The sequence below is a fragment of the Bubalus bubalis genome, chromosome 13 (assembly GCF_019923935.1).
Source record: "Bubalus bubalis isolate 160015118507 breed Murrah chromosome 13, NDDB_SH_1, whole genome shotgun sequence".
NCBI lineage: Eukaryota > Metazoa > Chordata > Mammalia > Artiodactyla > Bovidae > Bubalus > Bubalus bubalis.
In genome coordinates, this window is record NC_059169.1 from 55,227,420 (window position 1) to 55,245,857 (window position 18,438).

The window sequence follows — 18,438 nt, forward strand, 5'->3', positions numbered from 1 at the left end:
TCAGAGCTGTCAGGCTCACTTATTGCTCACAGCCATTCTGGACGCAGTCCTGTCACTGCACCCAGTTCAGAGAAGAGGAGACTCGGGTCAGGTCCACAGTTAGTGATGCTCCCAAGGGCAACAAAAACCATGGCATCCTCAGCAGCCATCATCCTTTAAGCCTTTACTCTGTTCCAGGACGCCAGCTGTGCCGCTTCCCTGCATTATCTCCGCAAACCCTCCCACACCCCACAGAAAGGGCCTGTTTTTGTCTTTACAGATATGTGATCTCAGAGTGACTTTGCTGAAAACCCAGGGATCCTGGCTGCATTTTCTCCTGACCATTCCCGATTACCTGCAGGCTGTTTTCAATTATGGTTGGTTTTCCTCAGTTCAGTTCAGTCACTCAGTCGTGTCCGACTCTTCCATCACCAACTCCCAGCGCTTACTCAAACACATATCCATCAAGTTGGTGATGCCATCCAACCATCTCACCCTCTGTCATCCTCTTCTCCTCCTGCCTTCAATCTTTCCCAGCATCAGGGTCTTTTCAAATGAGTCAGTTCTTCCCATCAGGTGGCCAAAGTATTGGAGTTTCAGCTTCAACGTCAGTCCTTCCAATGAATATTCAAGACTGATTTCCTTTGGGATGGACTGGTTGGATCTCCTTGCAGTTCAACAGATTCTCAAGAGTCTTCTCCAACACCACAGATCAAAAGCATCAATTCTTTGGTGCTCAGCTTTCTTTAGAATCCAACTCTCACATCCATACATGACTACTGGGAAAGCCATAGCTTTGACTAAATGGACCTTTGTTGGCAAAGTAATGTCTCTGCTTTTTAATATGTCATCTAGGTTGGTCATAGCTTTTCTTCCAAGGAGCAAGTGACTTTTAATTTCATGGCTGCAGTCACCATCTGCAGTGATTTTGGAGCCCCCCCCCCAAAATAAAGTCTCTCACTATTTCCATTTATTTGCCATGAAGTGATGGGACCGGATGCCATGATCTTAGTTTTCTGAATGTTAAGTTTTAAGCCAACTTTTTCACTCTCCTCTTTCACTTTCAAGAGGCTCTTTAGTTCTTCTTCACTTTCTGCTGTAAGTGTGGTGTCATCTGCATCTGTCATCTGAGGTTATTGTTATTTCTCCCAGCAATCTTGATTCCAGCTTCTGCTTCATCCAGGTCAGCATTTCTCATGATGTACTCTGCATATAAGTTAAATAAGCAGGGTGACAATATACAGCCTTGACCTACTCCTTTCCCTATTTGGAACCAGTCTGTTGTTCCATGTCCAGTTCTAACTGTTGCTTCTTGACCTGCATACAGAGTTCTCAGGAGGCAGGTCAGGTGGTCTGGTATTCCCATCTCTTTCAGAATTTTCCACAGTTTGTTGTGGTCCACACAGTCAGAGGCTCTGGCATAGTCATTAAAGCAGAAGTAGAAGTTTTTCTGGAACTCTCTTGCTTTTTTGATAATCCAACAGATGTTGGCATTTTGATCTCTGGTTCTTCTGCCTTTGCTAAATCCAGCTTGAACATCTGAAGTTCATGGTTCATGTACTGTTGAAGCCTGGCTTGGAGAATTTTGAGCATTACTTTGCTAGCATGTTAGATGAGTGCAATTGTGTGGTAGTTTGGTCATTCTTTGGCATTGTCTTTCTTTGGGATTGGAATGAAAACTGACCTTTTCCAGTCCTGTGGCCACTGCTGTTTTCCAAATTTGCTGGCATATTGAGTGCAGCACTTTCACAGCATCATCTTTTAGGACTTGAAATAGCTCAGCTGGAATTCCATCACCTTTACTAGCTTTGTTCGTAGTGATGCTTCCTAAGGCCTACTTTGTGTTCCAGGATGTCTGGCTCTATGTGAGTGATCACACCATCGTGATTATCTGGGTCATGAAAATCTTTTTATACAGTTTTTCTGTGTATTCTTGCCACCTCTTCTTAATATCTTGTGCTTCTGTAAAGTCCATGCCATTTCTGTCCTTTATTGTGCCCATCTTTGCATCAAATGTTCCCATGGTATCTCTACTTTTCTTGAAGTGATCTCTAGTTTTCCCCATTCTATTGTTTTCCTCTATTTCTTTGCATTGATCTCTGAGGAAGGCTTTCTTATCTCTCCTTGCTATTCTTTGGAACTCCGCATTCAAATGGGTATATCTGGGTTTACCTGCAGAAGACTATTTGAACTTGGCCTTTATACCACCATAGCCACTCCATAGATAGTCCGCCCAAGCCTAAACTACTTCTCAGCCTCTTGGTATAAAAAGCCAGGTTAAAAGAGAAGCCACAGAAAAGAGAAGTGACATAGTTCATTGGCACATTTCAGCCCCCAGTTCCCAGTTTAAGAAATCTTCTGTGAATGACCGCTTGCATTTTTAAAGTGAATTAAGTTATTTAAAAATACGTCACTATGTCATTTAATCCTGTCTCCTGATCTAATGTGGGCTTCCCTGATGGCTCAGCAGGTAAAGAATCTGCCTGCAGTGCAGGAGACGCAGGGGACTCGGGTTCAGTCCCTGGGTCAGGAAGATCCCCTGGAGGAGGGCATGGCAACCTGCTCCAGTATTCTTACCAGGAGAATCCCACGGACAGAGGAGCCTGGTGGCCCACAGTCCATGGTGTCACAAAGAGTCGGACACCTATGAAGTGACTGAGCATGCAATCTAATGTACTGAATGCCTTGAGCAGGTAGTAAGATTTCACATATATATGTATATTTGTCTGAAACAAAAAATATTTACCCTGTGCACCACAGAAGAATTAGATCTGTCATCCGCAACCAAATCTCAGGTGTTTTCCACGAAAGTGTTTTTCATTGTTTTGTGCTTCTTCATCCACTTAATTCCACACACGTTCGCTGAGCACCCTGGTGTGCCTGACACTGGGAACGGAGTCCCAGGTGTGGTCCCTGCTGTGAAGGACCGTGTCGTCTGGGGAGTGAACCTGCTGTGCAGTGTTGTGGGTCTTGTCCGTGAACATGGAAAGGGCTGTGGGGCCAACGAGAGCCGCGCTTTTCCCTCTGCTTGGCTGTGGACAGCATTCAGCAGGGTGGTCACTGAGCTGGCTCTTGGAGGGACTCAGAAGGAGAAAGGCTCTCCAGACCCAGAGGAGCAAGATCACGGGCGTGCAGCAGAAGGGTGGGTGTCAGGGTGTGGCTGAGCTGGGCGGGCAGCTTGGGCAGGGACCAGTGATGAGATCTCTAGGCCAGCGGGCAGATGAAAAGGGCATAGGTGTGTGGCCGAGGAGTTTAGAAGATAATTTGCAGGCACAAACCCACTCTGCCCCTGGAAATGTAGGCGTAGCAGTGCTCCTTTTGTATTTCCCATTTAAACTACTCAGTTTAGTGTGTGTTGGGAAGATAATATTTTGGGCTGGTCAGAAAGTTCCCATAACATCTTACCAGAAAACCTGAATGAACTTTTTTGGGTGAAAGAAAAAAGTGAAAGTGAAAGTTGCTCAGTCGTGTCCGACTCTTTGCGACCCCATGGTCTGTATAGGCCATGAAATTCTCCAGGTCAGAATACTGGAGTGGGTAGCCTTTCCCTTAACCAGGGGATCTTTCCAACCCAGAGATCGAACCCAGGTCTCCCACATTGCAAGCAAATTCTTTACCTGCTGAGCCACACGGGAAGCCCGAACTTTTTGGCTAACCCAATACACATCAGCACATTGGGTCTAGTTTCATTAATTTTTGTCTACCGTATCATCTAAAAAATTTTTGTGATGCAAAAATCATAGTACTTTGTTCAGTGTTCTCCTTTTTGGGTAGTATATGTATGGTTTTTATCTCATCACCTTTTTTAATTTATAAACTTTTAAGAAGGATCATGTTACTTACATTTTTGGCCCCCAAAGCACTATACATGTATTTGTTTCATTATTAATGAAATATTTATACTACAAAGAATGTTCAGGATAAAGAGGGTAAAAAATCCCCCCAGATTGCCACAGTATAAACCTAAACCATTGATAATATTTTGCCATATTTATTTTTGTACATAAAATGGGCGTGTCTTGTGAAGTCAGAATCGAATTGCCTTGACTTCTAGCTTGAGGTGTGTGTCATCAGTCGTCTTTACAAGAAGATGCTACATGTTTTGTCTGCCTTCCACAGTAATTAGCACCATGCCCCAGTAGAGTTATCTGTCCTAACTGGACGTTCAACTATAGACTGATTATTCACAGACTCTAGAAGAAGGGGATGACAGAGGATGAGATGGTTGGATGGCGTCACTGACTCAGTGGACATGAGTTTGAGCAAACTCCGAGAGATAGTCAAGGACAGGGAAGCTTGGTGTGTATCGGTCCATGGGGTTGCAAAGAGTCAGACACGACTTGGCCACTGAACAATAACAACGGTGCAGAGACTCTAGCAATCTCTTTATTCCTCGTGTTCTATGTATATACTTTGGTATTTATAACCTCTTTTCTGTGTTAGTTTAATTCCATATAGGTTTTGTGTTTTTTATCTTAAAAAAAAATTGAGGGCCCTGCTGGGAAAGAGACAGCCTGAAGCATACCATTCAGGGAATGTGATGCTATCTTCTGATCCCTATCCTGCGTCTACACAGCAGCAGGTTGCATGGTTGGGTAATTGCTGGATGATTTTGAGATATGCAAGGGGGGTGAGGAAAGCTATGATCAAGAAGCTGGAAAAGAAAAAAAAAGAGCTGTTTGAATTCATTCAAAATGGGTTATTCACTCAACCAAATTTAAAAATGACTTTTTGTTGCTGATGTTTGGACCTGCTGGGGCAGCCGGGATGACCACCTGGACAGTCTCCTGGCAGGGGTGGGGTGCCCCAGGCTGGCTGTTTGGTCCACAGTTGGGACAGCAGCCTGCTCAGCTCAGCCTGCTTCCTTTGTTGTTACTGTTGCTGTTTTTCTTGAGCTGTTTGATTTTTGCTCTGGTTTCTTTCCAAGTAGTCAGGCTATCTGCTCTGAGTTCTTGTTAGAAACTGAACCACTGTTCCTCTGCCTGACTGGTGGAGGGAACAGGTGAGTCTTTACTTTTTAAAAAAGTTCAAATAAATCTCTTCTCTTGACATGGCGTGAGTCTGTAAAAACAAAACAAAACACACTTGTCTCTGCATTTGGCAAAGAGAAAGAGGTTTAGTTTGTTCTTCTTGAAGTGTCAGGGTAGTGCCTCCAGTTCATCACTTGTAAATGATTTTTAGGTGTGTTTTTTTTTTTTTTAATAAATGCTCATTTTTCTGCTAGTAGATAATTTGCACTGTACTGGTTTGGGGAAGAGTTTACAAATGCCAGATGTTAGTTGTTCTTGCTTCTTAGTGAAGCTCAAGATCTGAGACACAAGCACGCAGTTTGTATTCAATGGAGCAGGTTGATTTCACGGTGTCTGTCATGGGGACACTGGAGCCACCCACCGGGGTTGGCATCCAGCTCTGCCTCTTACCACCAGTGTCGCCCGAGGCAAGTGACTCAGCCCTTAATGAGCCTTAGTTTCCTCATCTCTAAAGTGGGGAAAATGACAGCATCCACCTTCTAGGGTAGTTGTGAAGATGAAATGAGTTCTGCTAAGAATGGCGTTGTGTGCTTAGCATGTGTTAGTTATTTTATCATCGGTATCATCCTATATGACTAAACCCATATAAATGGGAAGTTTCTGTAAGTATGAATGTAATTTTCTGCTGGGTGAAGTTGACACTGTAGAGACTTGGACAGAAAGAAAATAAAGGCATGTGTTGCCTAGGAATTCAGAGCCGGTAGGTGTTTTCTATGTACTGTGTAGGTTGACAAAGCTTCAGTTCTCATAACCTAAATTTTTAAAGAGTTGTTTAGTATTTATCTCTGGTATCTTTGAAAAAGATGAGTTCTTTTTAAAACATAAATGATATTTTGTTTTATTAATATACGAAATAGTATTATGTTTTACTAGTGTATATAGTAAAGGGTAGCACTGTGTAGTAAATACAAAGCAGTCACTCCTGGATTAACATTAACTGTATCTTCTTCTCTTTTAGAGCTCTTCAACCAGAAATACATTTAATAAGAGCAATGGCTTCAAAGGTGCTACTCAGGCAACAGAAATCTTTCACGGTTGTAGTTTTACTAGCCTGTTTGGTAAGTCAACTCTTAACTTTCATAAGAATGTAGGGGAAAAATTCATAGAACTAGTACCCAATCTATTTCCCATTTTTAACCCCATATCTTCAAAATTTTCTTTCAAATTCCTTTTATCATTGTTGCATTTAATTAATAAGTCAGAGGTTGCTGTTGGGTCTTGACTTTTGTGGCAATAATTGCACTTATTTATTTCAATCTCGATGAGATCATCAAGTCATGGCATTACTTATAGCCCCAGGATAATGATGCTTCATGGGCTCACAGGCAGGTGACTCCTGGAGTGACTAACACTTTCCTCTAAGATTAGTTGTCAAGTGTGGTTAAGAGAGGCTGGAGGTGATTACTAAACTTTTAGCCCCAAATTAGGATCTTGAACCCCACCTTGAATTCTCCCTCCTGCTTGCTCTAGAGGATAAGGCTGGGATTTTATTTAAAGAGGTTGGATGACATTGTTGTAGATATTTGCTTCAAGTGGAGGCAGTTTGTACTGAATAACTGTACATGCCCATGCTGTCACTACTAAAGCCCGTTCTATGCACCTCCGTGTAAAGAGCATTGCACACTCCAGTCTCTATTCTGCCCATGCCTCCTGAAACTCTCAGTTTTCATTTAGGGCAACAGAATTAGCATCAGGAATATTACTGAAGGGGTCCTTGCTTGGCATGAGAGTTTGAACTGAATGTTGTCACCAGTCTGAGATTCTATTAATTCCAACACTTTTTAATGAAACACCAGCTATTAAGAAGCAGATATACATACTTTTGTAGGATGAGCGCACATATAAGATGAACTTAACTGTCTTTAGGTAAAATAAGAAATAAAGTCTGTATCTTGAAAATAACTTGCAACCTTTGTTTTTGCAAAGTAGATAGTCCTTCCATTTAAGACCTATGCTGTGAACCAAAGTATATTGTAAGGACATAGAGAACAGACTTTCAATTGCCAAGGGGGAGAGATGGAATGGGAGGTTAAGGTTAGCAGATGCAAACTGTTACATATAGGATGGATAAACAAAAAGTCCTACTGTATAGCACAGAGAACTATGTTCATATCCTGTGATAAACCATAATGGAAAAGAATATTAAAAAATAAAGTATATACATATATAGTGGTAAAGAACCTGCCTGCCAATGCAGTGATGTAAGAGATGTGAGTTCAATCCCTGGGTTGGGAAGATCCTCTGGAGGAGGGCATGGCAACCCACTTCAGTATTCTTGCCTGGAGAATCCCATGGACAGAGGAGCTTGGCGGGCTACAGTCAATGGGGTTGCAAAGAGTCATACACGACTGAAATGACTTAGCATTTGTGCATACATATATATGTGTAAATATGTATGTATGATTGAGTCACTTTGCTATACAGCAGAAATTAGCACAACATTGAAAATCACCAATACTTCAATTTTTAGAAAAAGGATATTGTTAGGTCCCAATTAAGTGGCAAAATGGCAATCAATAGGAAAGTAACACTTTTACTTTGAAGAGCAGAGGATTTGGCCATTTTTGTCATCATCATAATTATTAGGAATTTTACTGATCTCAGTATTGTCAGAATTTTTTGAATGATGGACTCTAAGTAAATGTAATTCAACTGAAAAGGTGGAAACTTCTGCATCAAAGTTGGGTGTTAGATATGTCTAAAAGATAATAGCAGAATTCTTGAGGCCAGTCTATATGTTCCATTTATTTATTTATTATTCAATTCATTATAGCTGAATATGTTTATATTAAAAATCAAAAAAATACAATTTTTAAATTCAGAATTTTTCCAGTTGAAGAAGTACCCTGGGTCTCTGCATATCTGTTCTTTTAAGTCATCTTCTCACTTAGAAAAGAGAATAGCTTCTAGCAATTTTTACCTTGGGTTCACAAATGTGTAGGAAGAAGATGGCGATTGATTCCAGAAAAGGGGAGTTCTCATTCAGAAGCAGAGAGAGGACTCGGGCTTGAATTGTTTCGCTGACTTTTCCAGAAAGTGGTTTTCCTTCCTAAAGTGGAAACTGAATTGGTCTCACTCTGAATTAATGTTTACCTTCAGTGGTTATGTCGATAATACTGAAGATACTGTTCCCTTTTTGTGAAAAACAAAATTACCTCACCTTAAGATAACGTTTTGTGAAATGTTTTTTTTCAGGCATGTGGAGTGATTTGTGAAACAGGAGACTGCGGACAGCAGGAATTCAGGGACCAGTCAGGAAGCTGTGTTCTGTGCAAGCAGTGTGGGCCAGGCATGGAGTTGTCCAAGGTAACTGTTGGGTGTGTGGGACAGTCGTACGCCTGTGTTTTTTATTTATATTTATTTGCTTATTTGCTTGGACGCCTCAGGTCTTGGTTGTGGCACACGGGATCTTTTGCTGCAGTGTGAAAACTCTGTAGTTGTGGCGTACAGATTTAGTTGCTCTGCAGCATGTGGGATCTTAGTTTCCCGACCAGGGATCGAACATGGGTCCCCTGAACTGCAAGGTGGATTCTCAACCACGGACCACTAGGGAAGTCCCACGTCTGTGTTTTTTTAAATGCATTCTTATCAGCTGAATTCTTTTCCAGTTGATGACTGGTGATGACTTCCTCCTTTAGCCAAGTATTGAACAATTCCCTTCTCAATACGTTCGATTCATGTGTCTCACTGAGACAAAAGAAGTTGATTCTGGTAACCATAACTCATAGTTCTGTATACTTTAATGTTTACCATATTTTATTAAAAGAATAGAATCATTAAACAATAAGGTCTCACTGTGTAGCACAGGAAACTATATTCAATAATCTGTGATAAACAATAATGAAAGAGAATGTATATATTTGTATAACTAAATCAGTCCGTGGCACAGCAGAAATTAACATAACATTGTAAATCAACTATACTTCAATAGAATAATTTTTTTAAATAGTTTTATTTATTTATTCTTGTGTGTGCATGGGCTTTTCTCTAGGTGCAGAGACTAGGGGCTACTCTCTAGTCACAGTGTGTGGGCTTTCAACTGTGATGGCTTTTCTTGTTGTAGAGCACAGACTGTAGGCACACAGGCTTCAGTAGTCGTGGTACGTGGGCTCAGTAGTTGTGGCTCCCAGGCTCTAGAACTTGGGCTCAGTATTTGTGGCTTTGTTGCTCTGTACCACGTTGGATCTTCCTGGATCAGGGATTGAATCCTTGTTTCCTGCATTGGCAGGAGAATTCTTTGCCACTGAGCCACCAGAGAAGCCCTGAAACAATCTCCTTAAAATTAAAAGAATCATTAAGGTTTATTTGCATTAATTAAAAAGAATCAGCATTCTACTAATGATTTAAAAATAAAGCATTGATAGCAGAATATGTTAATGTTCCTATTTACTGGGCCTTCTTTTTCTTAAGATGAAGGTTACCATTGCTAGTCAAGGAACAGAGTCCAACAATGTCTTAAGTAACCAGGCTCCAAGGGAGCAGTTGTTTTCCAAGCCAGAGTTTTGAACATTCTTTCAACAATGCCAGTGTGATTATTATTTTTCCCATGCTGAGTATGGACTTCCCAGATGGTGCTAGTGGTAAAGAACCCACCTGTCAATGCTAAAGATCTAAGAGATGCAGGTTCAATCCCTGGGTCGGGAAGATCCCCTGGAGGAGGGCATGGCTCCACTCCAGTGTTCATGCCTGGAGAATCCTGGGGACAGAGGAGCCTGGTGCGCTACCGTCCAGGGGGTCACACAGAGTTGGACATGACTGAAGAGACTTAGCAGCAGCAGCATGCTGAGTATAAGCTCCTTTCAGGAACATCTTAAATAGACTCATCTTCAGGACTGCTTATGAGTCAGCCGTGTTCTAAGAGGCATCTTGGGTGTTCTGGGGCCCTTCTCTGTCCTGAGCACCTTGGAAGCTACGCACACATTTGCTTTATTGACTGACCTTTCGAAGATGTTACCGGTTGTGGACAGTTGATGTATCGTTTTGTTCTAAATAATGCACCAAGATCTTCCTGTTAGAAAAGAAACAAAAAATGTCTCTTTAAGTGACTTTTCAAAGAGAAGTCCTTTCCCCTCCAGTCCACTGTGCTCTGAAGTTGAGTCTTGTCATTCATGGACTTTTGATTGATGATCTGCAAACATTGGGAAACAAAGAATTATGCATTCCACAAGTAATTCTGTGGATGGCCTGTCTGGGTGTTGTGTTTAATATGCGATGGCTTTCAGCCTCCTGGGCCTTCCGTCTGGGCAGAAACTGGCTGAGTTTTGAACTCTGCAAAGTCAAGTTAACTGGAGTACCCTGACTGATGTTTTTTTTTAATCCCTGTCCATTGTAAAAAGGTCCTTTATAATGGCAGACTGCATATCTGGAATCTATCGACAAAGTTAAGAATGTAATCATGCCTGGGAGGAAAATAGCGGTGTTTCTACTCCTCAGAGTTCTTTTTCCAAATCTCTCTTAAATCAGAATGAAAACTCACAGATTTGAAGAGATGAGTTAAGTCATTTCTAAGAAACTGTTCACTAACCTTCATCATTTATCTAGAAAATGAAGATGAAGTTTCTATCAGCTCCAAAATTTTTTTTAAAAACTCATCTTCTGAGGTTAACTGATAGTAGTTTCCATATTTCATAATTCCCCATGGATAGCCAGAAGAAGTATTTTTCATTAGGGAGTAATTTTCCCTGATTGTTGCAATAGCTGTCCAACTATATTTCATTAACAGCAACAAAAGGAAGCAATGAATAACTCTCCTATGCGTACTCTTTTTGTTTATTAGTATTTATGATCTATTTCCTCATTTTAAAAATGTCCAGGACAAATTAAGGGAAAAAGACTAAAAGTGAAGGTAATGATGTCCCTGAAATATTAGATTCTGGAAACCCACTCTACTACTGTAGGCAAGAATCCCTTAGAAGAAATGGAGAGGCCATCATGGTCAACAAAAAGAGTCCAAAATGCAGTACTTGGACACAATCTCAAAAACAACAGAATCATCTCTGCTCGTTTCCCAGGCAAACCATTCAGTATCACAGTAATCCAAGATTATGCCCCAACCAGTAATGCTGAAGAAGTTGAAGCTCAACGGTTCTATGAAGACCCACAAGACTTTCTAGAACTAACACCAAAAAAAGATGTCCTTTTCATTATAGGGGACTGGGATGCAAAACTAGGACGTCAAGAGATACCTGGAGTAACAGGCAAATTTGGCCTTGGAATACAAAACGAAGCAGGTCACGAGAATGCACTGGTCATAGCAAACACCCTCTTCCAACAACACAAGAGAAGACTCTACACATGGACATCACGAGATGGTCAATACCAAAATCAGATTGATTATATTCTTTGCAGCCAAATATGGAGAAGCTCTATACAGTCAGCAAAAACAAGACCGGGAGCTGGCTATGGCCAAGATCATGAACTCTTTACTGCTAAATGCAGACTTAAATTGAAGAAAGTAGGGAAAACCACTAGAGCATTCAGGTAAGACCTAAATCAAATCCCTTATGATTATATAGTGGAAGTGAGAAATAGATTCATGGGATTAGATCTGATAGATAGAGTGCCTGAAGAACTATGGATGGAAGTTCATGACATTGTACAGGAGCAGTGATCAAGACAATCCCCAAGAAAAAGAAAAGAAAAGACAAAATCGTTGTCTGGGGAGGCCTTATAAATAGCTGAGAAAAGAAGAGAAGCTAAAGGTAAAGGAGAGAAGGAAAGATATACCCATTTGAATGAAGAGTTCCAAAGAATAGCAAGGAGAGATAAGAAAGCCTTCCTCAGTGATCAGTGCAAAGAAATAGAGGAAAACAATAGAATGGGAAAGATTGAGATCTCATCAAGAAAATTAGAGATACCAAGGGAATATTTGATGCAAAGTTGGGCACAATAAAGTACAGAAATGGCATGGACTTTACAGAAGCACAAGATATTAAAAAGAGATGGCAATCCACAGAAGAACTGTATAAAAAGATTTTCATGACCCAGATAATCACGATGGTGTGATCACTCACGTAGAGCCAGACATCCTGGAACACAAAGTAGGCCTTAGGAAGCATCACCACGAACAAAGGTAGTGAAGGTGATGGAATTCCAGCTGAGCTATTTCAAATCCTAAAAGATGATGCTGTGAAAGTGCTGCACTCAATATGCCAGTGAATTTGGAAAGCTCAGCAGTGGCCACAGGACTGGAAAAGGTCAGTTGTCGTTCCAGTCCCAAAGAACTGCTACTGCTAAGTCGCTTCAGTTGTGTCCGACTCTGTGCAATCCCATAGACGGCAGCCCACCAGGCGCCCCTGCCCCTGGGATTCTCCAGGCAAGAACACTGGAGTGGGTTGCCATTTCCTCCCCCAATGCAGGAAAGTGAAAAGTGAAAGTGAAGTCGCTCAGTCGTGTCCGACTCTTAGCGACCCCATGGACTGCAGCCTACCAGGCTCCTCCATCCATGGGATTTTCCAGGCAAGAGTACTGGAGTGGGGTGCCATTGCCTTCTCCATCCCAAAGAAAGGCAGTGCCAAAGAATGCTCAAACTACTGCACAATTGCATTCATCTCACACGCTAGCAAACGAATGCTCAAAATTCTCCAAGCCAGACTTCAACAGTATGTGAACCATGAACTTCCAGATGTTCAAACTGAATTTAGAAAAGGCAGAGGAACCAGAGGTCAAATTGCCAACATCCATTGCATCATCAAAAAAGCAAGAGAGTTCCAGAAAAACATCTACTTCTGCTTTATTGACTATGCCAAAGCCTTTGACTGTGTGGATTACAACAAATTTTGTGGAAAATTCTTTAAGTAATGGGAATACCAGAACACCTGACCTGCCTCCTGAGAAATCTGTATGCAGGTCAAGAAGCAACAGTTAGAACTGGACATGGAACAAGAGACTGGTTCCAAATTGGGAAAGGAGTATGTCAAGACTGTATATTGTCACCCTGCTTGCTCAACTTATATGCAGAGTACATCATGACAAACACTGGGCTGGATGAAGCACAAGCTGGAATCAAGATTGTCGGGAGAAATATCAATAATCTCAGATATGCAGATGACACCACCCTTATGGCAGAAAGGGAAGAAAAACTAAAGATCCTTTTGATGAAAGTGAAAGAAGAGAGTGAAAGTGTTGGCTTAAAACTCAACATTCAGAAAACTAAGATCATAGCATCTGGTCCCATCACTTCATGGCAAATAGATGGGGAAACAGCAGAAACAGTGAGAGACTTTATATTGGGAGGCTTCAAAATCAGTGCAGGTGGTGACTGCAGCCATGAAATTAGAAGACTCTTGCTCCTTGGAAGAAAAGCTATGACAAACCTAGACAGCATACTAAAAAGCAGAGACATTACTTTGCCAACAAAGGGCCATCTAGTCAAGGCTATGGTTTTTCCAGTAGTCATGTATGGATGTGAGAGTTGGACTCTAAAGAAAGCTGAGTGCCAAAGAATTGATGCTTTTGAACTGTGGTGTTGGAGAAGACTCTTGAGAGTCCCTTGAACTGCAAGGAGATCCAACCAGCCCATCCTAAAAGAGACCAGTCTTGAATATTCATTAGAAGGACTGATGCTGAAGTGGAAACTCCAATATTTTAGCCACCTGATGTGAAGAACTAACTCATTGGAAAAGACCCTGATGCTGGGAAAGATTGAAGGTGGGAGGAGAAGGGGATGACAGAGGATGAGATAGTTGGATGGCATCACCGACTCAATGGACATGAGTTTGAGTAAGCTGTGGGAGTTGGTGATGGACAGGGAGGCCTGGTGTGCTGTAGTCCATGGGGTCGCAAAGAGTTGGATACAACTGAGCAACTGAACTGAACTGAACTGAAGACCCACTCGGAAGCAGAAATTTACATATGTTGAGGGTGTTCCTGCATGTCCTGATATATCCATTCTGCAGGCAGGCAGCCTGTCAGCTTTCACCCTCACCGTCTACACAGACTGCCCAGCTCCGTTTAACAGACTTAATGTGTCTTTGCTAGAGGAGTGAACAGATCGGTCAACCTCAAATAGGTTTTGGAAAGTAAGTGCTAGTACATAGTGTACATGGTGCTTCGGCACTCAGTCGTGTCTGACTCTTTGTGACCCCACGGACTGCAGCTTGCCAGGCTCCTCTGCCCGTAGGGATTCTCCAGGCAATAATACTGGTGTGTTGCCGTGCCCTCCTCCAGGGTATCTTGCCAACCTAGGGATCGTACTCAGGTCTCCCACATTGCAGGCAGATTCTTTACCGTCTGAGCCACTTGGAAAGAAAGGTAACAGTTAAATCTAGTAATATAAAAGTTAATGAATGTGTGATCAGTGTGTTATTAATAATATGTTTGCCAAGTCTTTTAGTTTGGTTTTAGCTCTTAGTAAATAAAATTAGCAAGTAAGCCTTGCTCAGGCTCTAAATTGTAAAATATAAGAAAGACAAAGGATTCAAACATACCAATGGAAGTAAAAAAATATTTTTATTTCCCCATTAATTAACCAAGGCAAAGGATATGAGGGTTTTTTTTTTTTTTTAATATAAGCCATTACTTTGGAACTAGAAATCTCCAAACTGCCTACCCGTGAATTTTCTGTTTTTTCCTTCCAGGCTGATTTTATTAAATTTTTAGCAAGTACATATATCTTTCAGAGGAAAGAAAAGTTCTGAGTATATTAAAATCAGATAAATTACTTAAATCAGCAGGTATGTTCAGTTGGTTAATGAGTCACTTCCAAGTTTTTCAAAGTGAGGTAAAACATTTTTTTTAACTAAGTTTTTGTTAAATTGTTAGATATCAACATTTATAAATAATCTAATTGCTTTCTTCTTGGAATATTAAATACATAATTTGGAGGGGGAATCTGTTCATTTGTAGGGAAGCAGATGAGTACAAACATCTTTGCCTTTTAAACTGAAGCTTACCAGTTTGGTTACCTGTGGTGTTTGATATTGTGAAAGCACAATAAATACTTTTAGATTAGTTATGAAAAAGTAGAAAAGCTGGGTCAAATGATCCATACCCACAACCAAAGTTTTCTTCATGTTAAGAATTTTAAAAGGAGCATTTTCACCAAACATAGAGCTTTCAAATAATCTTTCTTCTAACATTACTATATAATGTATTTTGCTGTACTAAACATAATTTAAAACTTATATTTTCTACTATTGTGTCTCTCTAAAATAACAAAGTCTGGGTCATGCAGTTCTTTGAATTGCAAACATGTATCTGTATCTTAAAACTCAAGCTTGGAAATTCGTTGGGTGAGCAGGTATACTTAAAATTTCCATCTGTGGTTTTATTACTCCTAATTATTATTTTCTTTGGAAAGCTTTCAGCCCTGCCTTTTCGCAAGGTGTCTGGCTTCCTCCCCCATGGTTAGGTCCCTACCCTTAGGACACGCAGTGGGGCTTGTTGCCAGCCGCAGGGAGTGCTCACCCGGGGCGCTATGCTCTCCACTCACCTGCGGTGTTGGTCATGGTTCCGACCGCTTTTCACTTCCTCCCAGTCGTGAGAGTGTAAGGCGTCTACCCTGCAGCCCCAGGTTCCATAAGATCCTTGCGGCTCATTGAGATGGACACCCTTTCCATCTTTGGCCACTTTTTAAACGAGTACTTGTTTTGAGACTTCGTGTGTATACTTTCTGTTATGTGCATCTGCAGGGTGTTTCTTATAAAAAATAAGGCCTCTCTCTCAAAATGTCTGTCACCGTGACTCAGTCATACCGATCATGCAACAAGAATGGACAGTGGTGGCTGACGTCACGAGCCGGCTTCTGTGTGATCTCCGTGTATGCCATCAGAAATCCTCACAGCGTAGGTCTGAAGAGGGGAGTCTAGCTGCTCCTGTTCACAGATGGGGAACCAGAGACACAGAGATTAGCTGGTGTGTCCACCACCGCTGTTCGTGAGTGATGGCGTGGGGAGGGTGGCAGGGCCGCTTGGGCTACCCTCTGCCTATCGCTGCCAGGGCATGGCGCACCTGGCCGGGCTTTCTGTGCCGAGGAACATCTCAGCAGCCCATTTGGTTCCCAGGTTAACCGCCCCCCTCCCACCCCGCCCAAGAGCCCCAGGCACCATCTCTCTCATTTAGGCCCTTTTTAAAGAAAATTTCATATTCATTTTGTTACTTACATTGATATAGTATTGGGTTGGCCAAAAAGTTCGTTCTGGCTTTTCCAAAATGAGATTTTTGGCCAAGCCAGTACTAACATGGTTGTACTTACTGTACAAGCCAGTCTTAAGATGGTTGTAACAACAAATTAATACATTTCAGTACTCATGTAGCATTAACGGAGCCATGATAGTGGTCATTATCAGTGGGTCACTGGAATCTCTGATATGTTAAGGTAAACAAACACGTAAGTACACATATGTATTTGTATGTGTAAATATGTATTATATTAGCATTACATAATTGATATTACATAGCTCATATATAAGGGACTTCCCAGGTGGCGCTAGTGGCGAAGAATCTGCCTGCCAATGCAGGAGACCCAGGTTCAATCCCTGGGTCAGGAAGATCCCCTGGAGAAGGAAATGGCAACCTTCTTGCCTGGAGAATCCTAAGGACGGAGAAGCCTGGTGGGCTACAGTCCATGGGATTGCAAAGAGTTGGACACAACTGAAGACTTAGCACAGCACAGCGCAGATCATATATAGTATAAATACATATACAGTGTATATTACATTTATAGAATATGTAATTAATATTCTACATGACATATACTGATACATAATTAACCTGTATGCAAAATTTTATTATTTTAATTAGGCAAATGTATTTGATCAGCTTCCCTGGTGACTCAGAGGGTAAAGAATCTGCTTGCAATGTGGGAGACCTGGGTTCAATCCCTGGGTTGGGAAGATTCCCTGGAGGAGGGTATAGCAACCCACTCAAGTATGCTTGCCTGGAGAATCCCATGGACAGAGGAGCCTGGGGGGGCGGGCTACAGTCCATGGGGTCGCAAAGAGTCGGACACGACTGAGTGACTAAGCACAGCACAGCACATTTGATCAGCAATATATGATCCATGCAAATGTTAGCTCAAACTCTTTATTATTTAAAATTAAAAACTCAATTAAGGAGGAATTTAAATGGGGAACAAAAGAGAAATCTTCAAAAGAAAAAAAAGACTTTTTAGTAACTCAGCTTAGGAAGTAGATTTCCTGAATCTTTTGGAAAGTAATGTGGTAAGTCATGGAACCATTCGGAGTCTGTTTTGAGGGTTTTATTCCCTTGAGCCATATTTACTGTCTCCCCCACTGCATGGTTTAGGTTTTAGTTTTTGAGAGTCTATGATAAAGATAATGAATAATGTCTTTTTCCTATTTCTGAGGCAAAAAATACCACGTGTGGTTTCCATGGCTCTGTGAGCAGCCCCGCCGGTGTTTTGACCAGGACCGTGTGCCTGAGTGTCAGGTGGCGTCCCAGGGGCTCATGAGAGCAAACAGCATTGGGATGTGTGGGAGATGATATTTTCGTTTTCCCGAAGTGACCACGTAAGACTTGGATTCTCACCATCTCGAGTTTGCCCAGCCCCTCCCCCGCACCGAGTATTGATGCCAACAGTGAGCTTTTAACTCGGTCGCCTCTCAGCAGTAAATCAGGAAACTAGTTTTTGCATGAGCCTCTGGAAACAGACTTCAAGTCTCTGGCATGGTTTTCAAAGTAAGCTTTGCTAAGCAATTATTGGGATGATTTTAGTTAATGTGAAAAAATTGACTCTTGTAAACAACAAGAGTTTATGCGAGTCTATGCGGGGCTTCCTATTTTTAAAGACGTCTCCCTCTTGGAAAATTGTTTTCATCCTTATGAACAAAGTTACACAAAATTTAGTGTAATTTTCAAGCATAAAAGGATTCATTTCTGCCATTTAATTACACCGTTGCTCACTTTATTTGTGTTTAATTATACCTAATCGAGCCTAGTGATGTTTGGCAGATATTAACAAGCTCTAGCTTGTCATTTTTCTTTAGAAAAACTCAACTGTGGGTTTTCACAAACCGAAAGTTTGGGGCAGGGGATGCGTCTTTGGTGTTATTTTATTAAGGGAAATTAAAAAGCTGATTTCTAAACACCGGCCACATGAATCTAATTCATCATTCCCATTTCTGTGCCCTAGATTTTCTCTATAAATAACTTCTTCTCCATCCAAGTTGAGCTTTTAAAGTTCAAAGAACCCAAGTTAATAGTCACTGGCCGCACAAATAAATAGTGCTTTCGACTCGAGTACCCAGAGTGTGTCTCCGGGACATTTCGTGGTCTGGGAGGATCTCCCCTGTTGGGGGTGGGGGCCTGCTCCCCCAGCATGTAGGTGGGATCCACTTGTGTTTTTGTTCGGTTCTGGCTTTGCAGAGGGAGGGAGGAGAGAAGGGGATCTGAGGACTGTTTACTTTGAGTCATTTTGCTACTGGAAAGCCACCAAATGTGGCTTAAAAATATTGGGCAGAGTGACAGA

The 18,438-nt window shown here is 41.6% G+C and overlaps 1 protein-coding gene across 7 annotated transcripts in view; it reads left to right on the forward strand.

Annotated features, from left to right (window-relative positions):
* Nucleotides 1-18,438, forward strand: part of TNFRSF19 (TNF receptor superfamily member 19) — an 89,796-nt gene that overhangs the window by 15,590 nt on the left and 55,768 nt on the right. For all 7 annotated transcript variants that reach the window (XM_044927292.2, XM_044927293.2, XM_006070941.4 and 4 more), the window contains exons 2-3: nt 5,968-6,067; nt 8,205-8,315. In XM_044927292.2, coding sequence (XP_044783227.2) covers nt 6,002-6,067; nt 8,205-8,315 — 177 coding nt within the window. In that variant the 5' untranslated portion in view covers nt 5,968-6,001. The remainder of the gene's footprint in view (nt 1-5,967; nt 6,068-8,204; nt 8,316-18,438) is intronic.